Source organism: Aptenodytes patagonicus, chromosome 3, assembly GCF_965638725.1.
Source record: "Aptenodytes patagonicus chromosome 3, bAptPat1.pri.cur, whole genome shotgun sequence".
Classification (NCBI taxonomy): Eukaryota; Metazoa; Chordata; class Aves; order Sphenisciformes; family Spheniscidae; genus Aptenodytes; species Aptenodytes patagonicus.
This window is the reverse complement of record NC_134951.1, coordinates 76209797-76228765: the sequence shown is the minus strand read 5'-3', so window position 1 is coordinate 76228765 and position 18969 is coordinate 76209797. Positions and strand designations below refer to the sequence as shown.

General features: G+C 39.3%; 1 protein-coding gene across 1 annotated transcript in view; it reads left to right on the top strand.

Moving 5' to 3' along the window:
• Nucleotides 1-17991, top strand: part of SAMD5 (sterile alpha motif domain containing 5) — a 206577-nt gene extending 188586 nt beyond the window's left edge. Inside the window, exon 2 of the mRNA XM_076335324.1 lies at nucleotides 17950-17991. Coding sequence (XP_076191439.1) covers nucleotides 17950-17991 — 42 coding nt within the window. The remainder of the gene's footprint in view (nucleotides 1-17949) is intronic.
• The last annotated feature ends 978 nt before the right edge of the window (nucleotides 17992-18969 follow it).

Below are 18969 nucleotides of genomic sequence, written 5' to 3'. Positions count from 1 at the left end.
TCAAATAGAGCTGTTTGTTATTCATGCCAAAAAGCCAAACCTTTTAGATACCTAAGTATAGATTTAGGAGTCTCTCTTTAGGCACTCCTGTAAAGAAAATTCTGAGTGTTCTTCAGGGCAAAAATCTCTATTCCCTCCTCTATCTTGGATAAATGGAACTAACAAAAACTAATAAAACAGATAAGGAAAGTAGAGTTAGTATCCTAGGTACAAAAATGCAATTGCATACATTTTTGTTAAGCTCCTCAAAAGGAACTTTTTTTCTGAATACAAGAGCTGATTGGATATTTTCTTGTTCTCATTTTCTTAAAATTCCAGCGAACTCCAAGCAAGAGGTTTATCTCAGCACCCATTCCCAACAAATTTCCATTTTGATATGGATTCTTTATGGACTCCCATTGGGGAAAAGAAGGTTTGAAAGTCAGTTTTTGATATGTTGAAAATAACTGATAAGAAAAAAGAATCTCAAAAAGATAGGCTCAATAGAAAACAAAATATTAACTATTGAAGTACAAGACTACCACATTTTTTTTAGAACAGTTTATTTGGGATGGAAGATTGTTGTGGAAAGTAACCTTAAAAGTGCAACTAACCTGAAATGCTGATACAATCTTTCTATAACCCAAGTACAAGTCTCTCAAATGCTCCTTTATTTTTATGTGTTCCTCAAAAAAATATTTGCCCAGTAGGCCATAAAATCTTTTTAAGTGGCACCATAGTTTGTTAGTGTACTAAATATTATTAATTATTAAAGCAGCTGTGTTGTCTTCTTTAAAGTAGTTATCCATCTGAATAACTGATAACATAATTGCTTGTGCTTATTCCTGTTACCTAAGGGCTTGTCTGTTTGCTGTTTTAACATAGCTATCTGGAAGGAGGCTACTGATAATACGTAAAACGTTTTTTAGTGCTTATTCAAGAGGATAAAAGGGTATTATACTGATTTTTGGTGAAGAATTGCTACATATTTATACAAAATCTGTGCTATATTAGTGTCTCAGGAAGGAAATGTCACTGTGGTTCACCTTGGGATATTATAATATACAGTAGGCAGTCAGTATGTTTTTGCGTTCCTCTCATTTTCTTTCAGCCAAGCAGTTGCTGAACTCTATCCCTTACGCAGTAGCTTTGTTGAACAGCACCCGTAATCTCCTAGCACTCTTTGTTTCCCACATCTCAGATCAGACGGCAGCATGCAAAGCTGCTTAAAACCAGCAGAATGGCTGTCAAGGGATCAGAGTGGCAAACTGGTAAGGCTGTGAGGAGGGGAGAAAGGATGAAGAGGAACATGGACTGGTCTCATGATCATGTGTGACTCATGGCAGCGATGCTTCGGTCCTTGGGTCCTTCAAACTTGGCAGATTTTTGGCTAATACTGTGAGAAAATTATAAATTGTGAATAGGATTTGTGTGGGCATTGTGTAAAAAACATTCGTTGGTTGTGCAGGAGGACTGGCTATTGAGCACCCGGGCAGTGAGCTGCACCCTGATTGCTGGGCCTCCCATCCGTATTGCAAAGTGGAGTTCTCTGTTAGGACAATCCTACTATTGCATTAGACACCTGCAGGAGGTGAGACGTGGTTTTTTTCACTTGCTTCTGTAAACAGAAAGAAGAGCAGCCTCTCCAGTTATGTTCAGCTCCGCTAACAGTCATAGGCATAGAAAACATGATAAATGGTTCATGATTCATTCTTTGGCTTACAGGGTCTTTGACCTGGGAGCATGGGGTATGTGTAAAGGGAAGGAGCTCTTTGCCCTGTCATAAAATTTGAAAGTTGTCTCAGCATGGCTGTAAAAAATTATTAAGAATATGATGAAGGAAGACATAATCTCTGTGGAAAGAGAGTGGATTAATTGTGATGCTTCAGTAGGGGAGTAGTTGTACCAACAGTTTCAGAGCTTTCTCAGCTTCTGTATTAGATTGCACAAAATGGGTATAATATTATAGAGTCTAGTTCTGTGATTAGTTTCATACTACATTTTTGTGAAGAGCTAAAGACCACGAGCTCTGGAGAAATTCTAGGTGGTTATTGCTTTGTAAAGTACTAGAGAACCAACTGCAAAAATTTTGTAAATGGAGATGCTTGCCTATTTTCACGTTACCAAAAAGCGGCTACCACTTCTTCTCAGTTAGTGCCACTGTAAGAATTGACAAGTTTGCTCCCAAGACTTTGCTTTAAGCAATTGTCATGGTGCATACATAACAATGTGTGTGTTGGCTGCCTCCCTACACTACTTTGTGACAGCAAAACAAGTACCTTTTCCATTCTTTGCCATAGCAGTGGAAAATAAACATCTGGCTATCTGTCCCTTCAGAAAATATAAAATGCAACTTCTGAGAGAGTGTCTACATACCAGAGTATTACTTTGTCAGAGAAATAATGCTTTATCTAAGAAAAAAAGCCCAAAAAACTTTAAAATCACAGTGTACAGCATTAACATCTGGTTTAAAGTGTGTTAAGAGCCAACAACTCAATGTCAATTTGGTCTGACTTTATGGTATTACTTGCTTGATTATGGCTCTCGCTGGGGGAGCCGAGCATTTCGATATCATTCAAAGCCCCTGAGAACGATTCAAACCAGCTGGTATTCTCTATATTACATAATTACGAAGCACACGGTGCCTTTTGGCATACTGAAGAGGCACCGGGGGCCCACTTCTCAAAATATTTACAGCCTTTTATTCTTCTCTAAACAATCATTTGCATAGTAAAAGTGATACACAGCACACCAACGTGCGGGTTTACTTTATTTTCACTTTCTCAAACTTACCTGGAAGTGGCTGTGTTTAGCAGTGAGTAGGCAGAAGGGAGATGGAGCCAGCAGGGATAAAGGCTGTAATGTTTCCAGGGAAAGCTTTATGTTGACTTGGTTAGTGAAAGATGAGGAATCTTTCAAAGAAAACCTGAAAGATGTATAAAAGTTCTTTTGCCTCTGTGAAAGCATAGCATGAAACCTCTCCCCTGGAAGCGGAGAAGCTAGAAACCAGAAGTTGCAAGTGAGCAAGCTGGTCATGACAGGGTTGTTCATGTGTAGATGACATGCGGTGGCTGCATCTTGGTAAGAGGTGTGCGTGCGTGTGTGTGTGTGTGTGTGTGTTTTAAGTAACATTTTGGATCGTGAGATCAGCTCCTTTCTAAGGCAAAGCTGCTAAAACTGTATGTTATCTAAAGTGAACAAAAAGCCATGGACGTTATCAATAATTGAGATGCCAGAAAAAAGAGGGGAAAAAAGGAAAAATCTGTTGGAGTTTCTGTCATTATGTCACAACAATTAGTCTGAGAGATTTAAAGTTACAAAGGGATAGGTGAATGGTTAATGGCAACTGTCCCTTTTCTCCCTACCACACCAATAAAATTCATACACTTCTTGTACACACACAACTCTTGAACTACAAACCTCTATCTGATCTTAGCACCCACAACTTACCATCGTGCCATGTATGGGAAGCATTGCACAATGTAGCTAAAATCCTTCAAAGCCCCAAATTCTTCTCAAGGTTTCTCTTATTAAATTCATGTTTGTCAAAAGGAATCACAAACAGCAATGTTAAGTGATAGACTAATGAATTTCTAAAGACTTTCGTGCTGTGTAGTACAGGTTTGCTCTCTGTTTTGTTTTGGTTTTAATTAAGAGATCATTTAAAGTACTTAGTTACGCTGTGTGTGAAGCTAAACCCCAAAGCCTTTGTCTTTTTATCCACAAAGCTTCAAATCTGATTTGAACCAAACTTTTACAGCTTATAAAATTGTTTTGGGGAGGAAAAAATTATTAGTTGAAAGTGAGCATAGGCAAATTATTAGATACACTATAGGGAGCCTGGTATTTACATATTGTCCAGGATCTGAATGGTTGGTACGAACAGATATGATTAGTTGTAAATCTCTGCACCCCTGCGGGGGGTGTTATCATTCAATTTCCACACAGCAAGGGTTACTGAAACTAATTTTTGATGCCTGTTTGTTTCCCACTTTCAAGATGTTTTAATGCATTGCATAATTTGGGCTGTAAGTGAAGGTATTATAAGTGCAGAATCAAAATGAGAAATGTAATGGTAGTCTGAATGGACTGTTATAAGTGGTTTGCTGAGCACAGTGACACAGTATGGCAGGTGCCACTCTGTAGTTAAACCTGCAGACTGCAAACCTTGCTGAATTCTGAACTATTTTTTGCTCTCTGGTCCACTGCAGAATTTGACTGAGTGCCAGTGAGTTTCACAGCTGACTTCCTAAACCTGTCCAAGAGATAGGGCAAAGGATGCTCCTGTCACACAGAACAAGGAGACAAACAACTTCACCATGAAATGTCATGTTAGATAACCAGATCTAAGCAGACCATTGATCTCCCATTGCACTATTTCTTAATTTAGGCATACCACCAGAGCACCTGCCACAGGAGATGCTAGAAAAAATTACCTTAAGCCTAACTAGAGATGAACTTGTCTATTGCCTTAGTTTCTCCAAGAAAATACCTGACTGCATTTTAACGTATGCTGTTTCTGTAAGAGCTGCATGAATGTTCAAATTTGAAACCATACCACCGACTGTTGCTTTATAATTCATCTCATCCTCTGGTTCTCATTCTTTATGATTCTGCTAGTTTTGCCTTACAAGCTTTCCTGAGCAGAGACAACACTGTGAAGGAAAAAGGGGTGAATTGAAGGAAAAAAGAGATTCATTTATGACACAAGTGATCAATGAGCCAACAAAGGAAAACACTGCTGGACCACATACTTACAAACAAGGAAGAATCGTTTGGGAATTTGAAGGCCGGGGGCAGTCTTGGCTGCAGTGATCATGAAATGGAGTAGTTCAGGATCCTGCAAGGAGGTAACAAGGCAAAAAGCAGGATCACAACACTGGGCTTCAGGAGAGCAGGCTTTCACCTGTTGATGGACCTGCTTGGAAGGATCCCATGGTATGCGGCCCTGGAGAGAAGAGGGGTCCAGGAGAGCTGGTTGATTTTCAAGGATCTCCTCTTCCAAGCTCCATAATGGTCCAGCCTGGTGCAGGAAGTCAGGCAACGTTAGCAGGAGGCCTGCGTGGATGAAGAAGGAAGTCCTGACAGAACCCAAACATAAAAAAGGTAGCAGACAAGAGGTGGAAGCAGGGGTAGGTGACTCAGGAGGGATATAGAGACACCGTCCAAATGCACAGGGACGGGTTTAGGAAAGCCAAAGCCATGAGCAAAAGGCCATGTACGAAATAGGTGCTGATATAGACTAAAGGCTTAGCTCTTGGGTCTCACAGACTGAGAATTTCTTTTCAGAAGTGGATCTGTGTATCCTGGAACCTGTTATCCTAATAACAGCCACAAAGCATAGAAGTTTTTTTGTTGTTGTTATTGTGTCTTTTCTGTGTCATTTTTAGGCTTTTCTGAATGTTCTGCTCTCCCAAGGATAACACAGATTTAGCCACCCACTCCACTGAAGTGCAAGCTTTTATCAGGTATCCAATCTTCCAAACAAAATAAATTTTTGTTCTGGCATCTTTTAGGATGCTTCCTGCTTCTTTAGTTAATATAGTGGCAAAACCTAGTTCTATCTTGTATGACTGTGTAGATGCTATGGGTTTTAGATGAGACAGGAAAGGAGGCTGCCATGCAGGGCAGAAATACTCCTGCACGTTTGATAATTTATTCAGAAATAGCAGAAACATCCTGCACAGTAGCTCACTGAACTCCCAGTGATAGCATTCCCCCTTCTAATCCAGACAAATAGTGTTCCCAGTCTATAATATATACCTGAGAAGCGCCCCAGAAAGGTGGACCATTATGTCCATCTGCTCTCACTACAGAAAGAGCACAGTCAAGATAATGGTATATCTGATTAAGTTTATGTTCTTTCAACACCACCCATTTTAACACTATGCTAACTTTTCCAAAAGCCATGTACTGGAGCATCCTATTAGCGTGTATATTTTTTAACATAAAAGTGCCCTTCGAGTTTGTATTTTGAGGTTGAATTTGGAAGTCTGCAGAGGCAGAAGCTTGGAGATTTCAGCTACATACTCCTTTCCATATACTCTCTGTTCCTTCTGTCTGTGAAAACAAAGGAGAAGAAGGAGGGGCAACAGACTCATTGACATAATCAAATCTGGTAAAACAGATGATGGATTTAATGGAATTTCTCTGGAGCCTCAAAGTAAAATCCATAAATCAGCTATGAATAAATCAGCAAAAGTTTACCTACGTGGATTTCAGATTTGTTGCCATAGCACACGACCTATTAAGGAAACTTGAATCAGTGTAAGAACACTTCACAATAAAAGTCTGATTTCTACTAATAAGATAGATCCCTCAAAGAAGGCTGCACACAGATCTCTAACCAGGCAATGGGTCCTTCCACACTGGGGCTGGAAGGATGTTGTGGATTGAACACCCACCTTCCTGAATGGGCTCTGGTCTGCACACCAAAGAGATAACAGGCTTCGCCTTTCACCCTGACACTTCAAACACATGTGCATGTAGATGAAAAGAGGATGTTTGACAAGAGTCACATTTAAAACACATTTTTGTCCCCTTGCTTGTAGGTTTTGCTCAACAGTTAATACAGCTTTCAAATAGACAGTCTTTCTCTTTGTCACATCTCCAAAATAGTGTTCCTTTGCATTCTGACATCTTTTAGCACCTCTCTTACCTCTCCAGCTACTTTAATAAAGCAGTGACACCTGGTTCCATCCTGTGTGATTATGTTGTTGTTTATGGAAACTGGAACAAGCAGTTGTAGCTGGAAGCCTGTCTGCCTCGATATAGATAGACCTTACTAGTAGTTACTCAAGGCTGACTGAAAATTCCATTAATTACATATAAGTATTTTTCTCTCCACAAACCTAAGATATTTTACAGTCTATTCTGTGTTCTAATCTGCTTCTGAAACAGAAACTTCAATGAAAAGTAGCCATAATCCTCTTTAATGATACAGGCAGAGTGGAAAGTGAATTGCTTGTAGAACAGACAACATACCTCTCCAAACCTATGTAAAATAGTGTCACCGCTTTGGTCTTTGCTAAGTTTAAATCCATTTTTTAGCTAGCAGATTCAATAGTCTGTGTGGTGCTACTACACAATTTAATGATATTTAATGATTGCATTCAATACTATTATTAATAAAGTTCAACAAAAAGAACAGTGTTGTGGAAAAGCAGTAATATCCCTTATGACAGCTCAAATAAGGAAGTAACCATTATTCTACTGAAAATATGTTGTATCCTGATATGATTAACTTTAATTCATGTTGAAAAGACTTTTCACCTGTTACAAGAGAATAGGCTTTTCACACATCGTTCAATTTCTTTTACTGGGTTTAATAATTACATTTAGCTGGTACTAATTTTTCTCCTTTGCAAAAATGTGCATAGTAATTTTTGTGTGTATGTATATTAACTTGAATTGCCTAATTTCTTAACTCTGTAACGCTGCACTTTAAAAGTCCGTACATCTTGCAACAGGAAAAGAACTTCTATTGTGCACAACTAGTGTCGAGATACTCAAGGTGGATAATGCAGTTTGTGTTCCTCTGAACAGTATTTGTGCAACTTTTTAAACGTTGATCTGTATGCCGTTGTTATAAATCATAATTGAACCCTTATTGGCTGAAAGGTTGTAAGAAACGTCACTTTAAAATGTGCCTTAAACCATTCAGTTGAAAGGGATACCTTTTTAAAATGCATGTCAGCTAGCATTTTGCTACTTGAAAAAAGAAAAAACCCTAAAGCTTAATGAAGCAAATGCATCAATTAGGTAATTAGCTTAAAAAGCAAAAGGGAATTTCATGTCACTTTTACTTACTAAACCTTAGGATGTCTTACTGATTTACACATTAGATTTTTCTCATAAAGATGTCAATAGATTGTGTGCTTGTAACTTCATTTACGTAGATGGTAAAAATAGCAGACATAGAAAAGGAAATTTGTAAAACTTGAAGAGTGGTGCCTACTATGGAAGAGTAGTTTGCTCTAAAATAGGTCTCAGCAATAGGTCTCAGCATATGAAATTAAAATTTTGATTAATAAAATCATGCCTTGATTTCTTTAATTCAGTTGCAGGAAGAACTTAAATAAGAATAGTGCACAGAGAAAATATTATGTCATGAATGCTATGTTGCAGAACCAGTAATTATTCTTACAGCATTCTAGTTTCCCTCTGTTAGAAGCTGATCACCTCTGTTAGGGAGGCAGAGTTTCCAACCTTTCTTTCTCTGCCTCTGCTTTATGGGATCCGAACGTGATTCCCCCATTATGACTTATCTTTCCTTACTTGAACAGCTACGGGTCCTCACCGTTGTACTGCAAATGCAGGATGAGGCAGGTGAAAAGAAAGGATTCTTGCAACTGTGTCCTGATTTGTGAGATGATGTGACCTCCTTTAAAACAGCCAATAATCCATATCCATTTCTAAACAGCACCTAATACCTCCCGCCCCGTGAATTACGTCTGCTGTTTTTTTGATGGGTGAGGGTTGTTCTTTTTTATACACACAATATTTTCCAGCCACAGTGTTCTAAGAAACTTGTGCAAGAGTACATCGGAAATGAAACAGAGAACTTTTCTCAGTTTTATCTATTTCATAGTACTAATAGGTAACTGATGAAGGCCCAAAGAAAGGGGCATCAGTATAATAGTTTTTAAAACAATGAAATTACTGAGAGATGTTGCATATCTTTATAACCTGTTCTTGCAGGCTTTTGGTATAATACTTAATCACTGAGTATCCTTAAATCTAAAGTTCCCTTGCATGAGGATTTTATACTGTATCAGTGCTGATACAGTTCTTGATGCTCTCATTAGAAACTTCCTTCAGATCACACTTTGATCATTTCTAGACTTCTGTTATTGCTTTCTCACATTGATTAATATCCAAGGAAAATAGCTAATGAAAGAGATTCTACCTAGTTAAAACCCTGACCTTGAATTCTGACATCTTGTCTTTGCATGCAACATCTACTCTTGGAGACTGATTGACAACTGACTTTTCTTTGAAGCCCTTGGTCTTACCTATTTTTCTAAGAAAGGGATTTTCAGAGGCTCGCCTAATTCTTCAAGGTTCTGTGAAAATCCTAGATTAATTCTTGATTCATTTGGCTATCGACCGCACAGCTCTTTTTCCATTATACTATTAGCCTCTATCTTCAAATAAATTAAATTGTGTTTAACTGGATTTTATGGGTATCTTTCTTAGAGGTACTCGTAAGGGCTTTTAAAACTCACTTGATGACTATCCAATAAAGCTTAACTCTAACTCAAAATTGTAAATTCCTCAGACTGACCCAAAAAACTGAGTGACACCTACAGAGGAAAAGCTTACCATCGGGCTGTTCTGTAAGTTAGCTTTCTGTAAGTAAGCTGCCAACCTGGCTGTGTTTGGGATGTATCTGTATGGCCGCTATAAGCCAGCTGAGGCCTCTGTGCTTCAGCAGAGGAGCAATAGAAATGCAAGAATTTACTTGCCTGTATCAAATTTCTGTGTGAACTCCTGTAACCTAGTTGCAACCAAACCACAATTTTTGACAACAAATCCTTATAAAATAGACCAACATGCTTCAAAAGTCAATTTGTACTTCTGTGTATCATGAGGCAGTATGCTTGAATCAAGGTCACTCCAATGTGATCAATCTGTGTCAGTTCTCCATTTTACCTTTGCTTTCTCCTCTTTTCCCTCCTTCGTTTTCTACCTCATGGTTCGACTACAGTCCAGAAAGCTCTAGCGTGGTCTGTGAGCCAGCACAGCTGCCATTTGGCCTCCCTTCTGCTTAGGGACCATCTCGTCTCCACACCTGCTTTTACTGCTATTACCTGTACTGCCAGTCTGCATAGGCCAACAGGTGCAAAAGTAACTGGAATATGCTTGAAGAGGTTCAATTAAGCTTTTTTTTCCCCCTTTCTTTCCAGTTTCTCTTTATTTGTGCCAGATTGGCTTAGCCTGCAATCTTACTAAGCCTAGCACTGGCTTTTATCTAAGCAACGTTGCTGAGCGTGTCTAATTTCTCGCCCCATTGGCCTGCCAGCTCCAGTGGACTGGCTAAATGGTTGTGAACCTGTCAGCACTAAAGGACAAGAGGGCAGTATTTTGTTGCACAGCCATAAAACCACTTCAGCAAAGCCATAAGAATTGCAGAACGTTATTTTACTAGGATGCATAATATCATCTGAACCTTTCACAATATTGATATAAAAAGTAAAAATCATGGTACTGCAAAATATGTGATGCTATGAAACTATTTAGGATACATTTTAAGAGTCTGGCGGTCTCTCTCTTTCCTCACTAACACTCTGTCTTCCAGATGGTCTTGGTTTTATTGTGGACATGAGGACGTTTCTTTGGGAGATTTTGCCTTATATTATCAGCTCTTTTGCTGCAGCCTGTGAGGACTCTCTTTCCCTCATCAGTGGCCCCCCCCAGCTTCCCTCCAGGTCCCTCCAGCAGCCCCTGACCCCACACGTGGCATTTTGCTGGTAGAAGTCCCTTTTGCTGGCGTGCACAAGCCATGCTTGCAGTACTCTCCTCATGCTTGGCCCAGGCCGGAATGAGTTTGGCATAGCAAAATGTAGTGGCTTAGCGAAGGGCCAGACCACGTGTGGGACTACGGAATGAGACACAGGTCTGGTACCACCAATACCACAGTAACATTAATATGTAATACCTTTGATAATACTAACAGGTTTCAGTTTATTGCTGTTCCAGGAAGAGGCTCCAAGCAATCGAGTTCATTCCTGACCCTTTGTCTATTACATGTATTCTCCTTATCTACCCAGGATGATGGGTTATCTTGAAAGTGGAAGTATTTCAGGGAAAAAGGATATTAGAGGAGTTCATCAAGTGAACAATCTTATTTAATATTCTCCTTAATGACCTTGACTCACGAATGAAATTTGCTGATAAAGCAGAGATGGGGTCAATCTCAATGCAGAGGAGGAGTTGAATAACAAGTAGGATGAACTGGGTAATATCAAGAGCTGAAATGAATAAAAAGAGATGGATTTTAATAGTAGAAAAGACAAAGCCATGCATCAGAAGCAAGTAATAATTTCTGCTATATTCTGAGCTCTCATCAGTTAGAATAAAGAAGACTTAAGTGCATTAGGCAGTCGTAGGATGTTTATGAAATACTGATGAGATTTGGCTGTGCAAAACACACGATAGCAAGAGGCATATGATAAGGTATTTCTAGCGCTTGTACTGAGTAGTATCAACTATTTAAAATGTTGATGGGGTTCCTTCTGAAATGCCATGGACACGTCTGTCTTCAAGAAGGATGAAAATTATATTGAAATCACTGCAAATAAGGACTCCTAGGATTGCAGGTTATCAAGGCAAGGACATGTTTGTTCAAGAACAAATAGTTGTCAGCCAGTTGTGTGTACCTCTTGCCTAGAAAATTGCTGCAGGTACTGAGACACCACTGGGAATAGGAAATCTAACCAGATTTAAGATGACACTTGATAAGGTTATAAACAGGATTATGTGACACAACTGCTTGTCTGGTATAGCAGGGGACTAGGTTTGGTGGCGTGCAATTTCTTCAAGTATACGTTTTCCCTTTGAAGAGAGCTCTTAAGTTTTCAAGCATTGAAAATAAAATTTAATAATCCAATCAGAGAGATGCATTCTCATAACTATTTAACCTCTACAAAAGAGGCAGTGAAGGATAGAGCTGTGAATCGCTTTTGCCAGAAATATTTACCTTTTTTTTTCCATAAGGATTTCTGGAGGGTTGTGTTTAAGTTTCTTTGTAACAGAAGGAGAGTTTTGCACAATATTGACTCTTCCCAGCTGACTGGAAGAACCTTTTCTTCACAGAATCTGGGCCTCCCTGGTTTGGAAGTAAAAATATTTATGTCCTGGAGTTTCATGATTTTTCATCATCCTAGAAGGAAGCTTGCCTTTCTGTGTTAGTTTTGCTCAGTCACCAGTCCTTCTTAAACTTTGCCATAGTGTAGACTGATTCCAGGCAATGGCTTTTCATCCTCTTTGGTTTTTTTCTGTCTGCAACCTGTGTCTGGATTGTGACAGGAAATGCATAAGCAACTTGCTGATAATGATAACATCTGTGTGTAGTGACAGAATCTTTCAGCTGAAGACACTTTTCAGCTTTTTCATAATTTTTCCAGAAGGGTTCCTTTATTCTCAGCACAGGTTTGGCTATTCTAAAAAAATATTCCTAGTTTTAGTTCAGATACCAAAGAAAAAATTCCCATTGCTTTTTTTATAAGAATTTCTAAGTATTTGCTCTCAAGGAACTCCAATTACTTTGACAGTGACCAGATATAATGCTGGTTACCTTCCAAGTTCTCATTAAAGATCATTTCAAAGACCTCAGAAAACAGGCATCTAATTATTACAAGTGCCTACATCTGAACAAAAAAGGGCAGTGGTTTTACGAGATCCAATAGGATTCATGAGAATGAGAATAACAGTCACTAGACAGTTCACAGAAAGGTAATAATTCAGTTACTATCAGAGTTTTAACGAATACCAATTCAGCATCCACAAGCAGTTTTCTCTCTGAGTCCTAGACATTCATATCGTAGGCTTTAGGAGAAGAAACTGAGGGATTTACCTTCCAGACAATAAGCATCATTGTATTTCTCAGTCAACCTTAGAAAATATACACATTTTTTGACTTAGGCATTCATTAAAGAACTTGACCTTTATTGTACTCCAGAAAGGACAAGATTTCAAAATTCAGCTGAGGAATACATTAGTGTTCCTCTACTGTTAATTATACCCATATCCTAGTTTTCTGAAGTTTTGGGTTTCAGTGGAAGAAGCATTCTTTAATTTTCCTTCCAGTTCTGGATCTTTTTCCCAGCATGTTCTAATTTCCCAAATTCTTAAACTAAGTCTGCAAGAATAAGTATAGAGAATTCCAGCAGGAAAATATTGTACTTAATCATTTCACTCTCATTACTCCCTGAACCCTTGATAATTTTACGGATGGGAGATTTTTTAAAAAGAAATTTCTATTCAAACATTTCCTATTAGCCCATATAGTGGGCCCATAGGGTTAGTATGCATTGACAGCTTATGCATCTGGAATCCTTATGTGCGCATTTTTCCTTTGCATACTGTGGCTCTCAGGCCAAAGCAGGATTTTCTATCCTCTAAAAAGTTTGGTTGGAATTCAAAAAACACCTACCTGTCTGTCTCTGTTCTAGGGTTTTCACAACTGAACTAGCTGACTGCACCTTTGGTTGACACAACCAAATTAATGCAACAGTTATCACTGAAGAGAACAATTACGGCTAGTAGGTACTACTAACCACTGTCCACTACTTTCAGTCTATATACCTAGAACATTTCTGAGTGCATGTAATGCTTCATAAAAGGTTGCCCTTGCTCACTTAAAGGACAGGGCTCCTTCTTGGACAAAGAAGAGCAATGTTTCAATTTTATCAATTTGCTGCTTGGCTTCCATATTTTCAGTGCGTTTCTGCACTTGGCACTTTAAAAAAGGGAAGAGAAGGAGAAAAATACAAGTTGTTCAATAAATGGCACTATTACATCCTCACAATCCCTGTCTTCCTGCCTCTGCTCTCCCAAACTTCTCCACCAGTTCTTCCTCTCCTCCAGCATTCGCTATCTTCTCAGCTGGGCAGGAGTCATCTGCTGCTGGCACTGGCCTTCAGTTCTGGACATACTGGTTGTCTGTCTGATTTCTGCTGCTTGAAATGGGCAAATGTTCTTTCTACCTGTCCTGGTTTCAGCAGGGATAGAGTTAATTTTCCTCCTAGTAGCTGGTACAGTGCTGTGTTTTGGATTTAGCATGAGAATAATGTTGATAACACACCGATGTTTTAGTTGTTGCTCAGTAGTGCTTACACTAGTCAAGGACTTCTCAGCTTCCCATGCTCTACCGACTGAGAAGGCTGGAGGTGCCCAAGAAGCTGGGAGGGGGCACAGCCAGGACAGCTGACCCAAACTGGCCAAAGGGACATTCCATACCATGTGACGTCATGCTCAGTACATAAACTGGGGAAAGCTGGCCGGGGGGGCCGCTGCTTGGGGACTGGCTGGGCATCGGTCAGCGGGTGGTGAGCAATTGCATTGTGCATCACTTGCTTTGTGTATTATTATTATTATTATTATTATTATTATTCAATTATTAAACTGTTCTTATCTCAACCCATGAGTTTTCTCACTTTTACTCTTCTGATCCTCTCCCCCATCCCACCTGGGGCAGGGGGAGTGAGCGAGCAGCTGTGTGGTGCTCAGTTGCTGGCTGAGGTTAAACCACGACACTACCTCTACTTTCATAAAAAAGGAGACACTTATATGAGTCTTACTCCTCTACCCAGGTGATATAAAGCAACTTCACTCCCTTTTAAAGCATGGTTAAAGCATTTAAACATAGAATATGAAAACATTCAATCATATTTAAAGAGGTTTAAAATAGAGGAAATGAAAAAAAACAAAACAAAACAAACCAGGGATCACATAAGGCTCTAACAAAAGAAAAAAATCCATCCTTTTCCCTCATTTCTATTTTTTTACTCCAAGATTTAAGGTTTGACCCGCTATAAAGGATCATACAGCACTATATGCACATTAGTGAAGGAAATACCCTTCCTTGTTCAGCATGCTTTTTAACAAGAGAGTATCTAGAACAATTTATTAAATAATTATTAAAAATGCTCCAGATGTATAGCTAACTGAGGGAAAAAAGGTCAAAGAGAATGAAAGGGTCCCATGGGAAGACCTATTTAGCAGAACATGGAACGTAGATAATTTTGACTTCTTAGATTTCATGGAAGGAGGATTGATAATTTTGGTTGACCTGAACCTGAGATCTACAACACAAAACTATAAGATGTAAAAGACTGCAGAAGCAATCTTTGGGGAAGTAGTTTAGGGAAAAAGAAAATAACGGCAGGATAGCCAGAGGGATTGTTCTCAGAAATATCTTCTGTTTTGTCAGTAGAAGGGAGAAGGACTTACGTACTTTAAAAATACAAGTACTATCTGGCAGTCTGCTTTTAATAAGTGTTTCCTGTTTGTTAGGATTTCCACAGGGCTGCTCTAGATTAGCCGATAGGAAAGTTGCTGAAGTATGAGAAATGTGTAGCCCTCCTTCAGCACGGTCTTCCTCTTCACCTTTGTCAAGGAGTGTCTTCTCCAGGTGAGATCTGTTCCCAGCAAGTGGTGGTGGTTGAACGCACGACAGGAAAATAAAGTAATTTCTTGTCTTAGGAAGTATAAAATCTGATGGGCAAAAAGGACTCTGATTTTTTTTGTACTGTAGTTCTTTTTGTGTTAAGCATGTCTGGGGAATTTTGAGACCCTCTTCTAACTTTAAAAAACATAAATCCTCAATAGGTGTTACTCACTGAGAGGGTTTCAGATTATTCACTGATTAATGTCATTTAATCAATACTACCTTTCTCCTTTATTTTTCCATTGCTTTATTATCCCACTCACAGACAGTTTTTAACTCAAAATACTGTCTGTAGCTATTCCACCTTCAGGTAGGTGCCTTGAACAATGATCAGCTATGATTACCAGTTCCAGTGGAGAAAATATTGGGTGGCTTTTTTTTCTTTTTCTTCTTTCTCCTGCACGCTGCTCCAAAAGACACTGACACATGGTACTTCAGCTTTTGGACACAACAGTTGCCATGGGAATCTGAATGTTTACCCCAAGGTCCTTTGCAAAAGTACACCTTCCTTGTGGCAACGGTGTTTCTATGGTAACATTTTACTGGAGGCCATAGAACTTACACAGAATGTGCCATAAGGCTTCTTTTGCACATTATCTGTCTTAAATATGTCAATATAGGTTTAGCTATATTAAGGCAGGTAATAGTGAGAAGAAATGTTTCCCTTGGTGACTAGACTCTCTGGGAGATATTGAACACAATTCATCAGAATTTTACTTTATTCCAGGTTTTCATTCTGTGCTCTTTCATTATTTCTGATGGAATGCCCTATTTTTCAGTGGTAGTCGTTCTTTGAATAATATGGGCTGATTGTATTATCTTCAAAGAAAATATTATATCAGTATCAATTCTGTTCCTTCTTTCAAAAAAACCCAGTAAGACTTTTGATTTCTGAGAAGATGTTGTTGGTGTTTTTCAACTTCCTAAGATGCCATTTTGGTGTTTGTAAGGAAGTCGCTATCTGTAGCAAATGTACTGGACTGAGGGGTTAAGTATGGGGTTTTATTGTTTCTTTTGGTTCACTATAGATCATTGTCACCTCTGATAATGGCTTTCACCTTAAAAAATGAGATGACACTTCCCAAATTAAAACGGGCCATGTTTTCTCGCTGAGAGTCATCCGTTGATGTCAGCTTCCATTTACAGCAGAGCCTGAGCAGGCAGCAGTGTTCTTGCCTTGTAATAAATAATTTTGGGTTATCATCATTGTTTTATTACTGTCCTATCAGCCTTTATATTTATTCCTATCCATCAGTGAAGGGACTCTTATTGCTGCCAGGTATGTGGGCCCATTTTCTTTCCTCGCCTGTTTCAAAATGCTGGTCCTGGCTTTGCATCAGCCATTGCTTTGCTTTCACTATTGGGACTAGCTACAATATGGGTTATTATTAATGTCGATCATTCTCTGCTGGCAAGGGTACAAAAGAAGGCTTCAGCCAACACCGTGCTACTTTTAACAGGTCTTAATCAGATCATCTTCCTTAGCCAGGGAAAGGTGTAGAAGAGAAAATGAGATGAGCTAAAAGAATTAGGACAAATAAAGGCATTTTGTGAAGGCGTTTGTGACAAATTAGCTCAGACGGCAAATAGAGATTGATTTGTTTGGGTGAAATGAATTGGTTCTCAGGAACATAAGGATCAGACTTTCCAAGTTTAAGGTGAGGGAAGGTATATTTAGACCCAACGTTAGCTTTTCTTCTGGCATTAACCTGAAACTGAAAATAGAGTCTGAAGTTAACACTGTGGAAGCTTCTTATGCATACAGTCTTCTTGGGTAAGGAGCAGCTGTTCTCACACAGAAGTTGGATAAAATGCAAATTATGAAAGTGAGAAACAAACAGAGTCACACCCGGTAGAATTAATACTGCCTGCCACCTTACACATAGTGCCACCACGGAGGAGGGTGCCAGCATCCTTTGTGCTCACTTGCCGACAAGACTGCAGAGTCTTATTCACTGCTGGTGCACTTAGATTCACATCCACTTGAGATGAGCCCCATCAGTCTGTTCAAACTAAATACTCCGAGCTGTTTGCCAGCATATGATTCATGCTAATTTTTATCTTTGCCATGTAAAAGCACAAAGAGGGGAGAGGAAATTATTTCCATCCAACCTGTTGGCATTTGGAGTATTTCATTCAAGACAGCATAACTTTATTCTACTTTATAACATAGGTGCCATGCAATTAAAAGCTTTACATGTGAAAAATTCATGCACACATGACTTTATCTGGCATTAAATCTTCTACTTGGAAAAATAAGCAATTCAATAAAATATGGAAGCCGTATTTTCAGAAGGGTCTCAGTGAGGCATCTGAAATTATTCAAGTACTTTTTAACAAGCATTCATTGCCATGCATAAGTTAGGTGACTGTGCACACAATCATTTGATCCTTATGTGTACCATTTGGTGCTCAGTTTCAGACTGACTCAAAATTGGAACATTTGTTTACTTACTGGATTGTTTAGAAATGTGTTTTGCCAAGACTGTAAGCAAGCCAAATATTTATAGATGCTGTTTGCTAAGGATTCTTCCTAGGGGCAAATCTCCTGGACCCCAAGCCACTTCACCTGAAAGGGGATGAGAAATGCTCTGTGATGCTACCTGTTCCCCCTCCTGCATTTCTTTGGTTAATTTCCATCCATATATCTTTACTTCTCTGAAATAAATCATTTCTGTGCTCAAAATAATCAGTTTAACCCTTTTGTAATTGAATTGTGCCGAGCCAAATGAAGTCAGTTAATTCTAGTATCTTGGCCAAACCAAATCAATTAATGCTGGCCTCCACTCCTTCCTCAGGTCTTCTCTGCTGTTACACGAAACTGCACCCTGGAAAAGTAGCAGGCCTTCAGGGCACCATTTAGTTCTCTTTACTTAAGCCTGCTGCCCCCTCTTCTCAGCAGTTCAGAAACTATTTGATACTGCCTTTCCATGCCCAGGAAGAAGGATGAGGCACAAAGGTTAGTATAAAGCTTGTTCTCATCTTGTAGACTTTGAGAATATAGCTGCTTCCTCACTTCTTCCTTCTTCTCTTCCTTAAGCTTCTATCTCTAGCAGCATCTGTATTGCTCTTTTTTTGTACCTTGATTCTCTCTTCCTACCGATGCTTGTTGCTCTTGGAGTGCAGCCCACTGATGGAAGACAGAGATCATGTGAAAGGCTAGCAAGGCATTTTAGTTTTTTCATGACTTGCAGGAAAAAGAAGTCTTGATGTTTTGTTTTGTGTTTTTTTCCATGGTGTTAGAAGACAATGATAAAGTTAAATAAGGGGTGTGGTATGAAATCTGCAATTTGGCATGCAGGGAATTCTCCCTTGAGATTGCACAGCTCCACCTGTGCTCCACCTGTGTCCTAGGAGCTGAGCAGTTTTACAGAAATGGAGGGAGAGAGGGCCTGCTGATAAGCCATGTTTTCCTTAGCCAGTAGCAGGTTTTCCTTATCCCTTGAAGTACAGAAGAAAGTTGTCATTTTTGTCCTGTCATAGGGGGGAACTGGCACAGGGAGGCAATCCTGTACCCAAGGAAAAGGGAGAATGTAGAGAGGGTCCCTTAAGTGCACTGGGCTGCAGCCTGCACCATGGGATCCTGACCTTTCCTGCAGGATATAATTTGGAGTAAGGGTCTAGTTTAAGGCAGAAAAGGAGATTCCTGTCTTTGCTCACCGTCTCTTCTAACCTCCTTGAAAATTTCTGTAATATTTCCATTTAATCCTTGTGGAATTTTGGTGAGAAAGTTCAAACAATATCGCCCTGGCTATCAGTGAGAGCCAGGGTAACCCAAGTAATATTCCAATAATGAACTTTCTCTTGTGGCATCAGTA